The sequence below is a fragment of the Salvelinus fontinalis genome, chromosome 31 (genome assembly GCF_029448725.1).
Source record: "Salvelinus fontinalis isolate EN_2023a chromosome 31, ASM2944872v1, whole genome shotgun sequence".
Taxonomy (NCBI): Eukaryota; Metazoa; Chordata; class Actinopteri; order Salmoniformes; family Salmonidae; genus Salvelinus; species Salvelinus fontinalis.
In genome coordinates this window covers 39,027,397-39,041,168 of record NC_074695.1, presented here as the reverse complement: position 1 = coordinate 39,041,168, position 13,772 = coordinate 39,027,397, and the positions used below count along the sequence as shown (strand labels likewise).

Sequence of the window (13,772 nt, the reverse complement as noted above, 5' to 3'; positions counted from 1 at the left end):
TTAGAGTGGACAAACTTTTCATTTCCACAGTAAAAATGCTTAACACTGGTATACTTAAACACCTGTCATGTCACAGCCTTTACCCTTTCAAATGTTTAATTGTGTGTCATTGTTTTATTACACGTTCTAACCATAGCTTGAGTGAAACTGTGCCCTCGTGTGTCGATAATTAGGATGTGCAGTTTTGAGGACAGCTTGGGAAATGAGAGTAGCATGTTCACTGCTCTCAGGTGACTGCACACAACAGTATCGTTGTCAATCAGGTAGAGGTGATGGTTACTGTTTTCAGACGAGAGCTTCTTCATGAAGCAGTGGCACAGTTCAGGTAGGTGGGAATTAACAATTCAGCCTCTTTCTAGAGTAGTTAGTTCTAGGAACTTGTGCACAAGTTCTGGTCCGTTTTTGTTAAATCAATGGTGTGTAATCAAGGTTATCAATTCAAGCAAATGCTAAAAATGGCCAAGGATACAACAAATTGTTAAAACTAGAAAGTGTTGGAAAAGCAGTCCTGCAATGGGTTGAAAGTCACGTTTGTGTATAGTATTTTGTCATAACCCATTACTTTACCTTTTGTATACAAAATAAATAATTTACTGAGTGATTACTCTGTTGCTATGTTCAGAATGTTTACCAAAATAGCTACAATTGTTAGATCTATACAACAAAATTCTTTCAGGTTTGACGTATGTGTACATTTGTGTATGCATTGTACTATAGTCAACTGTCCTTGTGTTTGAATTGAGATGTGATGTTGCCAGCCAGTTGTGATCAGGCTTAGAATATATCTATTTTTTAATGTATTTTTACAATTGATTTAAAATAGTTGTGTAAATGGATCTAAATCCTCACTCACTGACTCAATAGATTTGATTTCTCCCACTTGGCACAGATGTCATTTCAACATCTAGTTTAGATTCACAAAAGTGAAATCAGCAGAAAATGCATATCTGCTGGAAGTAAGGCACCCCCTAAAACACAGGTGTCAAACTCATTCCACGGGGGGCCGAGTGTCTGCGGGTTTTCGCTCCTCCCTTGTACTTGATTGATGAATTAACATCACTAATTAGTTAGGAACTCCCCACACCTGGTTGTCTAGGGCTTTATTGAAGGGAAAAACCAAAAACCTGCAGACACAAGGCCCTCCGTGGAATGAGTTTGACACCCCTGCCCTAAAAAATCAAAGTAGTGCACTGGACCTTTACTAGTATTAGTGGCCCATATAGACATCTGTAGGGCGGGCAACAACAAAAACTATTCTGCATCTGCTTTGGCAAAAAAGGTAGTTGTATAATTAAGAACAGTATCTTGCAGGATTCAGTATTTGGAATTGGATGAGCTTTTGCCCTGTCCCTTTCTCTGTTATTGTCATTAATTGAATCCAGAAAGAACAAAACCCTGTCCTCAAACACAGGGCTGCAACTTTCACTGGGGACCACATTCTGAAATTGCATTTTTTTCCCCCCAATTTTATCATTGGAATGTGATACAAAACTAGGCAACGGTGTGCTTTAGGACCATGTGGACGCCTCCGAGCAGTCGGGTAGGCTGTTTGGAGTGTTTATCTGACTGGATAAAAAAATATATTATGTCCCCCCCCCACTTCTAAAACCAAAGTTGCGCCCCTGCTCAAACATTTACATCAAAAGGTGCAGTTATGGGCAAAGACACAACATCCACATCAAATAAAATATTTTTCTTGATCAAATAACATGGAAAACAACCACTTTATGTGCGATATTAATTTACCCTCCTTACAAACCAATGTAAATGTACATTACTGTACTGGACATAGACTGGTCATCTAGGTTTGTACCTGTAGACTTTCCATCACCATGAAGAAGAAAATATGCACAATACAGTAATTGAGTACATCCAGTGGTTTGTGATCATCTGATGTGATGATGTGGCTCAGTTGGTAGAGCATAGCACTTGCAATGCTAGGGTTGTGAGTTTGATTCCCATGGGGGACCAGTATGTAAAAGTATGAAAATGTATGCACTCACTACTGTTAGTTGCTCTGGATAAGAGTATCTACTAAAATGGAAAAGGAATGAAAAGACCATTTCAGTTTTCACATAGAAATAAGTTCCATTTGCAAAATATTAAAATAAACTGGAAAACATATTTCAAGTATTTTTATATTCCACAAGTATTATCAGATGAACTGTTTTGTACAGATAATTATCCGACTGAAGTTACAAATTCTGGTAAACACTCAAATACATTTAGTAACAAAAACAACGCAAAAGTAGTTCACTGGGCCTTTACTAGTCCTGTGTTAGCAGACCCGATATAAATGTCTTCAGCGAGGCAACAAAAAAAAGTCTGCCTCCCTCCCTCAGACTACTTCCTGCGGCTATGAGAAAATGTCACCATGTCACTGGATCTAGGTCAAAAGTTGGGTGAAAAAAATACGAAATTCCATTATTTCATGACTTTTTGCGAATCCAATCAGTTTTACACGTTGATTCAACGTCATCACATAGATTATTATTGTATTTTTTATGACGTGGAAACAACGTTGATTCAACAAGTTGATGCCAATATTGTCATATCTCATTCATCACAGTCATCGCAGTGTCAATGTTGTCCTTCTTTCCTAACCATCCATTTGAATGGGTAATGCATTTGCCCACTAGATTGAATGAATTATTGATTTCCGCTTTAGGGTTACCCTATCTCCTCTCCCCCTCTATCATTTCAATCTGTCTCTCCTCTCTGCACCCACCTATCATCATCCCTCCCTCAAACGGACCTCCCGCAGGGTCCCAGCATGCAGCAGGAGCTGTGGCTGCGAGCAAAATCTCAGGTGCTGTCCTCCCTCAAGCCTGTGTGCGCCCTGAGAGCCGTGTCCAGAGACCCACCCCACCCTGCAAGCTCCGACCCCCACTGCTACGCCAGAGCCGCTGACCTGACCCACAGCCCCCTGGCCAAGATGTCCAACAGCGCCCCGTCTCCCCGCAATAGCCCCAACATGCCCCCCCACCCCCCGGCCCTCCCGAGAACGCCCAACCTTGGCCTCAGGACCAGAACGCTTAACCACAACGCCCATTCACACACCCACTACCACAACAACAGAGGTCAGTTTTTCCCGATACTATTTCTACATCTTTTTTTGATTTTTGATTTTTGATTTCACCTTTATTTAACCAGGTAGGCCAGTTGAGAACAAGTTCTCATTTACAACTGTGACCTGGCCAAGATAAAGCAAAGCAGTGCGACAAAAACAACAACACAGAGTTACACATAAACAAACATAGTCAATAACACAATAGAAAAAATCTATGTACAGTGTGTGCAAATGTAGAAGAGTAGGGAGGTAAGGAAATAAACAGGCAAAATAATGACAATTTAGCATTAACACTGGAGTGATAGATGTGCAGATGATGATGTGCAAGTAGAGATACTGGGGTGCAAAAGAGCAATAAGATAAATAACAATATGGGGATGAGGTAGTTGGGTGTGCTATTTACAGATTGGCTGTATACAGGTACAGTGATCGGTAAGCTGCTCTGACAGCTGATGCTTAAAGTTAGAGAGGGAGATATAAGTCTCCAGCTTCAGTGATTTTTGGAAATCGTTCCAGTCATTGGCAGCAGAGAACTGGAAGGAAAGGCGGTCAAAGGAAGTGTTGGCTTTGGGGATGGCCAGTGAAATATACCTGCTGGAGCGTGTGCTACGGGTGGGTGTTGCTATGGTGACCAGTGAGCTGAGACAAGGCGGGGCTTTACCAAGCAAAGACTTATAGATGACCTGGAGCCAGTGGGTTTGGCGACGAATATGAAGTGAGGGCCAGCCAACGAGAGCATACAGGTCGCAGTGGTGGGTAGTACATGGGGCTTTGGTGACTAAACGAATGGCACTGTGATAGACTACATCCAATTTACTGAGTAGAGTGTTGGAGGCTATTTTGTAAATGACATCGCCGAAGTCAAGGATCGGCAGGATAGTCAGTTATACAAGGGTATATTTGTCAGCATGAATGAAGGAGGCTTTGTTGCGAAATAGGAAGCAGATTCTAGATTTAATTTTGGATTGATGATACTTAATGTAAGTCTGGAAGGAGAGTTTACAGTCTAACCAGACACCTAGGTATTTGTAGTTGTCCACATATTCTAAGTCAGAACCGTCCAGAGTAGTGATGCTAGACGGGCTGGCGGGTGCGGGCAGCAATCGGTTGAAGAGCATGCATTTAGTTTTATTAGCATTTAAAAGCAGTTGGAGGCCACGGAAGGAGTGTTGTATGGCATTGAAGCTCGTTTGGAGGTTTGTTACCACAGTGTCCAAAGAAGGGCCAGATGTATACAGAATGGTGTCGTCTGCGTAGAGGTGGATCAGAGAATCACCAGCAGCAAGAGCGACATCATTGATATATACAGAGAAAAGACTCAGCCCGAGAATTGAACCCTGTGGCACCCCCATAGAGACTGCCAGAGGTCCGGACAACAGGCCCTCCGATTTGACACACTGAACTCTATCTGAGAAGTAGTTGGTGAACCAGGCGAGGCAGTTATTTGAGAAACCAAGGCTATTGAGTCTGCCGATAAAAATGCGGTGATTGACAGAGTCAAAAGCCTTGGCCAGGGCGATGAAGAAGACTGCACAGTACTGTCTTTTATCGATGGCGGTTATGATATCGCTTCCGACCTTGAGCGTAGCTGAGGTGCACCCATGACCAGCTCGGAAACCAGATTGCATAGTGGAGAAGGTACGGTGAGATTCGAAATGGTCGGTGATCTGTTTGTTAACTTGGCTTTCAAATATTTTAGAAGGGCACGGCAGGATGTATATAGGTCTATAACAGTTTGGGTCTAGAGTGTCTCCCCCTTTGAAGAGGGGGGTGACCGCGACAGCTTTTCAATCTTTGGGGATCTCAGACAATACGAAAGAGGTTGAAAAGGCGGATAATTTTAGAAAGAGAGGGTCCAGATTGTCTAGTCCAGCTGATTTGTAGGGATCCAGATTTCGCAGCTCTTTCAGAACATCAGCTGTCTGGATTTGGGTGAAGGAGAAGTGGTGGGGGCTTGGGCAAGTTGCTGCAGGGGGTGCAGAGCTGTTGGCCGGGGTAGGGGTAGCCAGGTGGAAAGCATGGCCAGCCGTAGAAAAATGCTTATTGAAATGATCGATTATCGTAGATTTATCGGTGATGACAGTGTTTCCTAGCCTCAGTGCAGTGGGCAGCTGGGAGGAGGTGCTCTTATTCTCCATGGACTTTACACTGTCCCATTTGGATTCTATAAACTCATAGCTGTATCGGGTATACTCAGATTGTACATCACACATCAGTGAAAGGTTTCTGCTTCACACAATACATTTGCATGTATTTCTATTGAACATTTCATCAGGTATACTATAACAGGGCACCAGTGGAGGCTGGTGGGAGAAGCTATAGGAAGACGGGCTCATTGTAATGGCTGGAATGGAATCAATGGAACGGTATCAAACACATCAAACATATGGAAACCACGTGTTTGATTCCATTCCATTAATTCCATTCCACCAGCCTCTTCAGCAGGCACATGATGGTCATAGTTTAGTCATAAATGGATGTTGACACTGTCTGTACTGTATTTCCAGATAATGGCATCAAAGCAGAGTTCAACCGCAACTGCTCGGCCGAGGGCCCCTCGGGGCCACAGGCCAACCCTATCAAAGCCTCCAGGACCCATCATGAGCTGCATAAGGAACTGCTCTTAGCCCACAAAAAGTAGGGACCACCATAGAGATGAGGGGAGTGCATAAGCTCCTTCCTTTTACATACAAACTCTCATTAGGGCACACTGTAGCAAAACGCAGCAAAAAGCTTTGGAACAGAAAATGAAAACAAGTGTTTCTTATTGGACAATTTCAGGTATTAGTCCCTCCCTATTTCCTTCATTTGGTGCCTTATTTGGTAACCTCTGGAAAGCAGAGCTAAACTACCTTTCACCTGAGTATCCCTTCTCCCATGGTTGATTCATCAAATATGAATGACGGAATCTCACAGACTGCAATAGTATACCCTTTATCTATGGTGCTCTGTTTCTTTCTAGGCCACGGGGAGCCCAAACCAGAGTAAAGTGATATTGTCTTAAACAATGGCTGACCTGACCCCACCCACCGCGAACATCTTGATATCAAATACTGTAAAGCTTGAATCAGTCACTGTGCCATTGGTGCGAATGATTTGTGAAAGTGAAGCCTTAAATCGCCATTAGAAACAAATGTTTGCTACATACATTTGAAGAATTCAAAGTTTAGGTTATTTGGTCATGAAAACTCTCATTCCTATTTCTGAGTGTACCTCTAACCTCTTCACTGTCTTTCCATCATCAATAGGCAGTGGTGTAAAGTAACTTAGTAAAAATACTTTGAAGTACCACTATGTTTTTGGGGACATCGGTACTTTACTTTATTTATATTTTTTACAACCATGACTTTCAATCCACTACATTCCTAAAGAAATTATGTACTTTTTACTCCCATACATTTTTCCTGACACCCAAAAGTACTAGTTACATTTCGTGTGCTTAGCAGAACAGCAAAATGGTCCAATTCATTCACTTATCCCTACTGCTTCCGATCTGGCGTACCCACTAAACACAAATGCTTCGTTTGTAAATTATGTTGGAGTGTGCCTTTGGCTATCCGTAAATTAAAAAAGAAAACTACAAAATCGTGCCGTCTGGTTCGCTTAATATAAGGAATTTGAAATTATTTATAGCACTTACTTTAAGTTTTGATACTTAAAGCTGCAATATGTTTTTGGGTGACTCAAACACATTCACATATATGTATGTTATAGATCTGTCATTCTCATTGACAGCAAGTCTAAGAAGAGGTATTTCTGTTCTATGTGCACTATTTCTATGCTTTCCGTTCTTAAGTTTCATTTTGTGTCTTTTACTTTCAGTTTTGTACTCTAGCTTCAAACAGCTGGAAATACAATATTTTTGGTTATGGAAAATATATTTTCACTCACTATGCTTGCTTGTTTTGTCACATAAAATGAAATTAGGTGAACTATTCGAATTTTAGCAACCTGGATATGGCGGAGCAATTTCTGCATAGTGCATCTTTAAGTATATTTAAAACAAAATACTTTTAGACTTTTACTCAAGTAGTATTTTACTGGGTGACTTTCACTTTTACATGTTCTATTAAGGTATCTTTACTTTTTCTCAAGTGCAGTGATGTGAAAAGTATTTGCCCCCTTTCTGATTGTCTCTATTTTTGCATATTTTGTACACTGAATCTTTTTAAATATTCAACCAATACCTAATATTTGATAAAGGGAACCTGAGTGAACAAATAACATAACATTTTGATCATTTATTTATTTATTTATTTTATAAACAAAGTTATGCAAAACCAATGCTCCTGTGTAAAAAAGTAATTGCCCCTTACACTCAACTGATTGTGCCACCTTTAGCTGCAATGACTGCAACCAAATGCTTCCTGTAGTTGTTGATCAGTCTCTCACATCGCTGTGGAGGAATTATCATTCCATGCAGAACTACTTTAATTCAACGACATTTGAGGGTTTTGAACATGAACTGCTCAATTCAGGTCCTGCCACAAGATCTCAATCGGGTTTAGGTCTGGACTTTGACTAGGCCATTCCAAAACTTAAAATGGGCTGCTTTTCAGCCATTCTGATATAGACTTGCTTGTGTGTTTTGGATGATCTTCTTGCTGCATGACCCAGCTGCACTTCAGCTTCAGCTCACACATGGATGGCCTGACATTCTCCTGATACAGAGCAGAATTCATAGTTCTTCAATGATTGCAAGTCATCCAGGTCCCGAGGCAGCAAATCATCCCTAAACCATCACACTATCACCACCATGCTTGACCATTGGTATTAGATTTTTACGGCGGATTTCAGTGTTTGGTTTTCGTCAGCCATAACGGGACCCATGTCCTGCCTGATCAACAACTACAGGAAGCGTTTGGTTGCAGTCATTGCAGCCAAAGGTGGCACAATCAGTTATTGAGTGTAAGGGGGCAATTACTTTTTAAACCCCAAAGGGCATTCGGTGTTACATAACTTTATTCAATAAATGGAATACATGTAAGCATGCAAATGTTTTGATATGTGTTCACTCTGGTTCCCTTGATCTAATATTAAGTTGAAGATCTGATAACATTCAGTGTAAGAAATATCCAAAAATAGAGAAAATCAGAACGGGGACAAATACTTGTTCACCGCACTGTATGACCATTGGATACTTTTTCCACCATTGCCAACAGACCCAGCGAATCCTCAAGCCAAAATGAACCCATAAGGTGCACACAGAGCCACTAATATACATGATGTGTATTAAGGACTCTGGGTACACCCACTTTTATATACATTATGTTTATTAAGGACTCTGGGTACACCCACTTTTATATACATTATGTTTATTAAGGACTCTGGGTACACCCACTTTTATATACATTATGTGTATTAAGGACTCTGGGTACACCCACTTTTATATACATTATGTGTATTAAGGAGTCTGGGTACACCCACATAGTTCTTCCTAGGTTACCTGTTTTGACTGAAAAGGACCAATAGTGCCTGACAGTGGCGGTGTCATAATACCCATAAAACCTAGCGTTCAAACAGGGAAATGGTTCCAATTATTTTTCCACCATTCATTTTATTCCATAGGGAATTTTAGAAACACTTAAAATAAGGGCTTTGTTTCATGTAAGCTTACCCTGGCATGATGTTTTGATAACCATGTAAATCTATTTTGAACAAGTTGACTTTATCAATATGTTTGACTCTATATACTCTTAGATTCGAAAATGCTAATTAGCATCAAAGTAGATATCATGCAAGACTACAAATCCCTGCAAGCTCCTGCACGTCAACTCTAGCTGACACCTTTGCTAAGAGGTATTGTGTCAATTAAAACTTGCACAAGACAGTTCACAGAATTGTCAATTTAAAGAAATCTTGCCAATTTGTAAATTTAGCTAACATTAGGTAGTTAATCCAGAGTTTTTTTTTTTTTTTTTACCTTTGCCTCGATTCAGCAATCTCGTCCAGATCATCATGGCATTTTCAGTTATTTACAGTATGATAGCCACATTAGCATCTAATTAGCATTTCAGTTTTGGGGGGTAAATACAGGTGAATATTTTGCTAAAAAAGTCACCTTGTCCTAGAGAGATTTACACGGTTATTAAAAAGTCACTCAGGGTAAGCCTACAGAAAACACAACCCTTATTTTAAGTGTTTCTAATATCCCCTATGGGAAACATGAATGGTGGAAAAACGATTTGCACCATTTCCTAGGTTTTATGGGTATTATGACTCTTCCTGTGGTACTCTATGTCCTACTGTAGCTACAGCATGTCCTTCATGCTCTCCTTTCCCCTCTCCCCACCTCCTTCACTCCCTCTCCCCCTTCTCTTCTCTCCCTCCCCCTCTCTCCGTCTATGGGCCCAGGGGTAAGGCTCTGTGCAGTAAGCCTGAGCTGCAGCAGGTGCTTGAGAGGCGTAAGAAGGAGCAGACTCAGAAAGAGGAGGGAGACCAGGCCAGGACTCCCCTGGAGGAGGTGCTTCTGAAACGCCAGCAGAAAAACACTGAGGTGAGTGGGGAACACTACGGTAGCCTATCCCATCTCACACAGCCCACACCTGGGTCATGTTCATTGAGCAACAAACGGAAGAAAGCAGACTGAAACAGGGAGGGACTATGTGTACTTGTCCAATAAGAAACCCGAATGTTCCATTTGTTATCGTATGGGCGGGGGTAGTTTAGTGTTAGCACACAGGCAGGCAATACACTACCAGGATACACTGCCACACTCCATCCCAGCACCAACCAGGTCAAGGACTGTGCTCTGCCAGGAAGCCTTCATAAACACAACAGGTTGGGCCAATCAAGGTGATTGTGACTCAGTGTAAGAGAGGTGGCAGGATGCCTCTCAGCCTTTCTCTATTTGTTTTGCATTACCTTTCATTTTCGGCATGCCTCTAGTATTTTTTACTTTTTATACATATTTATGTTTTGTCACCATCTGAACACAATACTCTGCTTGGACTGGCCGACCATGGGAGTCATGACTGAGCTAGCCCTGGACCTAAGGTAAGGTTGTTGTCAACCGGGTACATGCATTCAGCCACAGGAGATTGGTGGCACCTTAATTGGGGAGGACAGGCTCATGGTAATGGCTGGAGCTAAATAAGTTTCCATGTTGTTTGATGCCATTCCATTTGCTCCGTTCCAGCCATTCTTATGAGCCGTCCTTCCCTCAGCAGCCTCCACTGCATTCAACACCTGGTAGCATATGCTTGCTTCTCACCTTTATGCACACATCAAATCAGGTTACAGACCATGCAGACCGTGCCTAAGACCCCTAGACATAACTAGTGCAGCTAAATCAGTAGGCTAGTTATTGGTTATTGGTTTGTAAAATGTTTTCCGTTGTGTGCCCTGATGAACACGACCCTGACACAGCTCCCAACTCATGTCTAACAGATTTCATTCAACAAAACTGACACAAAATGCATATTGTCTCTATCGTTCGGTAAAATGCTTTAAAGTTTGAATTGATATGCTATAGCGGTGTTGTTTCCATTTCTCCTGTCTGACAGAGGGAGAAGCACGAAGGGGAGAAAGTGCAGGAGGAGGCCCAGCTGTTGGAGTTTGTCCGAGTCCGACAGAACCTGAAAAAGATCCAGGCTTTCCACAAGGCCACAAACTCTTGAGTTGGTTGCGTGGATGGGCTTGGAATAGACTGACTGAGACAGAGTAGACTGTTGTACTGTATGTTGCCTGAGAAAGGACATAAATCAGCATTGACTCTCTCCCAACTTCTCCAAAATGGCTTCCTTACACTGTCCCACACATTGACAATAATGCGTTTGTGTGCAGAGTCAGAAACTCAAACAATATCACTGGTACGATTTGAAGGCATAAGGATACCTTGAACATGGAAATATTTTAAACCAAGGAGAAACATCGACAAATGTTCTCATTTGAACTAGTTGTGGGGGAATAAAAAAACAATATTGCTGTTCAATGGATCAGTCAAAAGGGTGTGGATCTATGGTTGTGATGTTAGGACTCAAGACAGTATTCAGTCAATTGCGGATATAAAACGGTACTTTAGAATGGAGGAAAATGCAGTATAAAAAAGACACTTGTAGATGTTGTCCTTTGAGTTTGATCATGTATACAGTACCTTTTTCTTGTCTTTTTGCTGTGGAGCTCAAATTAGCCAATGTCAGTATTGTGAGTTTAGGCATGTGTTTCCATCAGTTTCTTTCAGTCAGATGGGGGGAAAACTTGGGTTTTTACTTTTTCCCATGTCAGACAAATGAAAATATTGGGTTTGAAAAACTTGACAAATTAAATATTCATTTTTAACATATTGTTGTAGAGAACGGCAGGTGCTATATCATGCATGTCAATTAATGAAGTAACTTGTGTTCCTAAATGTTTAATTTAACTCTAAATAATGGTATATTTTGTGTTTCTTTATTCCCATGAATAATTTACTGTGTTCACTTATTCTACAGTACCTAACGGTATTTTTAATGCTTTTGAACGGCCCTGTAGTTATGCATCTGATGTTTCTGAACTATTGCACTTACAGTATACAGTGTGTTGGCATTTGACACTGTAGACAATAGACATACCTTGTAAGCTAAATAAATAAAGATACAAGTTTGTATTAGTTATAAGTCATTGAAATGTAGCCTATAGGAACTAAGCTCCTTGATGCATTGAGTAGCCTATCTATGTCAATTTTGTTGGGTCGCCCAAAACGTTAAATATTGCAGTTTTAAGTGGCCAATGATGGTCACCTTGACAAAAGTGATCCGTTTGAACGCACCCAAGGAGAGAGGTGAAAAATTCTTCCTTAAAGATGCACTATGCAGAAATTGCTTTTCCTGGTTGCAAAAATTCTAGTAGTTCGACTAATTTTAATTTATGTGACAAAACAAGCAAGTATAGCTTAAATAATCATTGTACCATCTAACCCTTTGTGATATATCTCTTCCATAACAAAAAATATTGTATTTTCAGCTGAAGCTGGTGTACCAAACCGAAAGTAAAAAACGCACAAATCAAACTTAAGAATGGGAAGCATAGAAAAAACACAAATAGAACATATCTACCGCTTCTTAGATTTGCTTTCAAGGCGAATGACAGATCTACAACTCACATTTCTATGAGAATTTGGTTGGGCGCCGAAAATGTTACATATTGCAGCTTTCATTTTCTCGAAAGCTAAAGGCCCAACCTAGGTTCGAGCCAATGTCTATAGTAACTGACCATATTATTACAGGGCAGACAACCCTGAGGCTACGGCTGAGGACAGGAACAAGTACAAGAAGTCCCGCTACGGCCTCAGCGGAGTCATCAAACAAACAACTGGACAATAGAAATAAAGTGCAATCCTATTAAACAGGCTCCAATACCCATTGCATGTGGCAGGGGCTACAGTCCATTACGGATTACAAAGGAAGACACAGCCGTGATCTGCCTAACGATGCCTCTGTCAGACGAACTCAACGCATTTTATGCACGTTTCGACAATAACAACACCATACCATGCGTGAGGGCCCCCACTGAACTAGAGGACCGGGTGATCAATCTCCCTCTCCAAGGCCAATGTAAGTAAGGTATTTATTCAGGTCAACACTTGCAAGGCCACGGGGCCGGACGGTATTCCAGGGCGCAGGCACGTCCACATCGACGGGGCTGCAGTGGAGGGGGTCCAAAGCTTCTTCGGGGTCAATATCACTAAGGACTTAAAATAGTTGAAAAGGTTTGGCATGGGCCCTCAAATCCTCAAAAAGTTCTACAGCTACGCTATTGAGAGCATCTTGACTGACTGCATCACTGCTTGGTATGGCAACAGCACTGCCCTCTATCGCATGGCGCTACATAGGGTGGTGCGGACATTTCAGTACATTACTGGGGCCGAGCGCCCTGACATCCAGTATCTCTATATCAGGCAGTGTTGTAACCCCGGGAAATCATTAAAGACTCCAACCACCTACGCCATAGACCGCTCCCTCTGCCTCTGCACGGCAAGCTGTACCGGTGCATAAAGTCTGACATCAGCAGCCTCCTGAATTGTTTCCATCCTGAAGCCATAAGACTGCTAAATAGCTAACAAAACGGCTACATGGACTGAGTTTACCCTTTTTTTATGCACACACACAGGACTCTACACACTCACTGACACTCCAACACACACATAACATGAACACACATTTATAGTGAGTCTATATACACTCACACACATACAATCTTAATTTACGGTGCTGCTACTCTGTTTATCATACATGCTGATACCTTGTAACCTTACACCTATACATACTGTCGATGTCCGCAGGGATGGAAATTAAGCTAGCCCGAGGCTAGTACTTTTCAGACTGGGCAGGTAGACAATATGCCAAACTAGCCTGACACACTAGTGAAATTTTGCCCTTACAAACATTGTATGCCGCTGATTTAGGACCTGAATGTTACCCGGGCTAGTAGAAATCCTGGTCTGCTGGCCAGTGCCCCAAATCCTTATGTTACATCCCTGCATGTCAGTCCCTTTCAGACGATCCTCCTACCACTGTTGGTCCTCCTCAGTGACCTCACGGCTGAGTATTTTAACTTTCCTCTTGAGAATTAGAATCAGAAGTACAGTCGTATAGCTCATAGCAATACTTCACCTCTTTGGGCAAATAGCACCCTAGACTGTCTTGATCATCTAGTTGAGCATTCCAGAAATGTCCCATCCACATAGTAGGATTTTAGATGTGCAGATAGACCAAAGCCCAGT

General features: G+C 41.7%; 1 protein-coding gene across 1 annotated transcript; it reads left to right on the top strand.

The window, feature by feature from the left end:
* The first annotated feature begins 5,547 nt into the window (after positions 1–5,547).
* si:ch211-218o21.4 (protein FAM107B) lies at positions 5,548–11,660 on the top strand. The gene is given in 4 exon segments (XM_055891044.1): positions 5,548–5,572; positions 5,575–5,707; positions 9,425–9,566; positions 10,576–11,660. Coding segments are annotated over 4 exon segments (414 nt in total). The 3' UTR covers positions 10,690–11,660.
* The last annotated feature ends 2,112 nt before the right edge of the window (positions 11,661–13,772 follow it).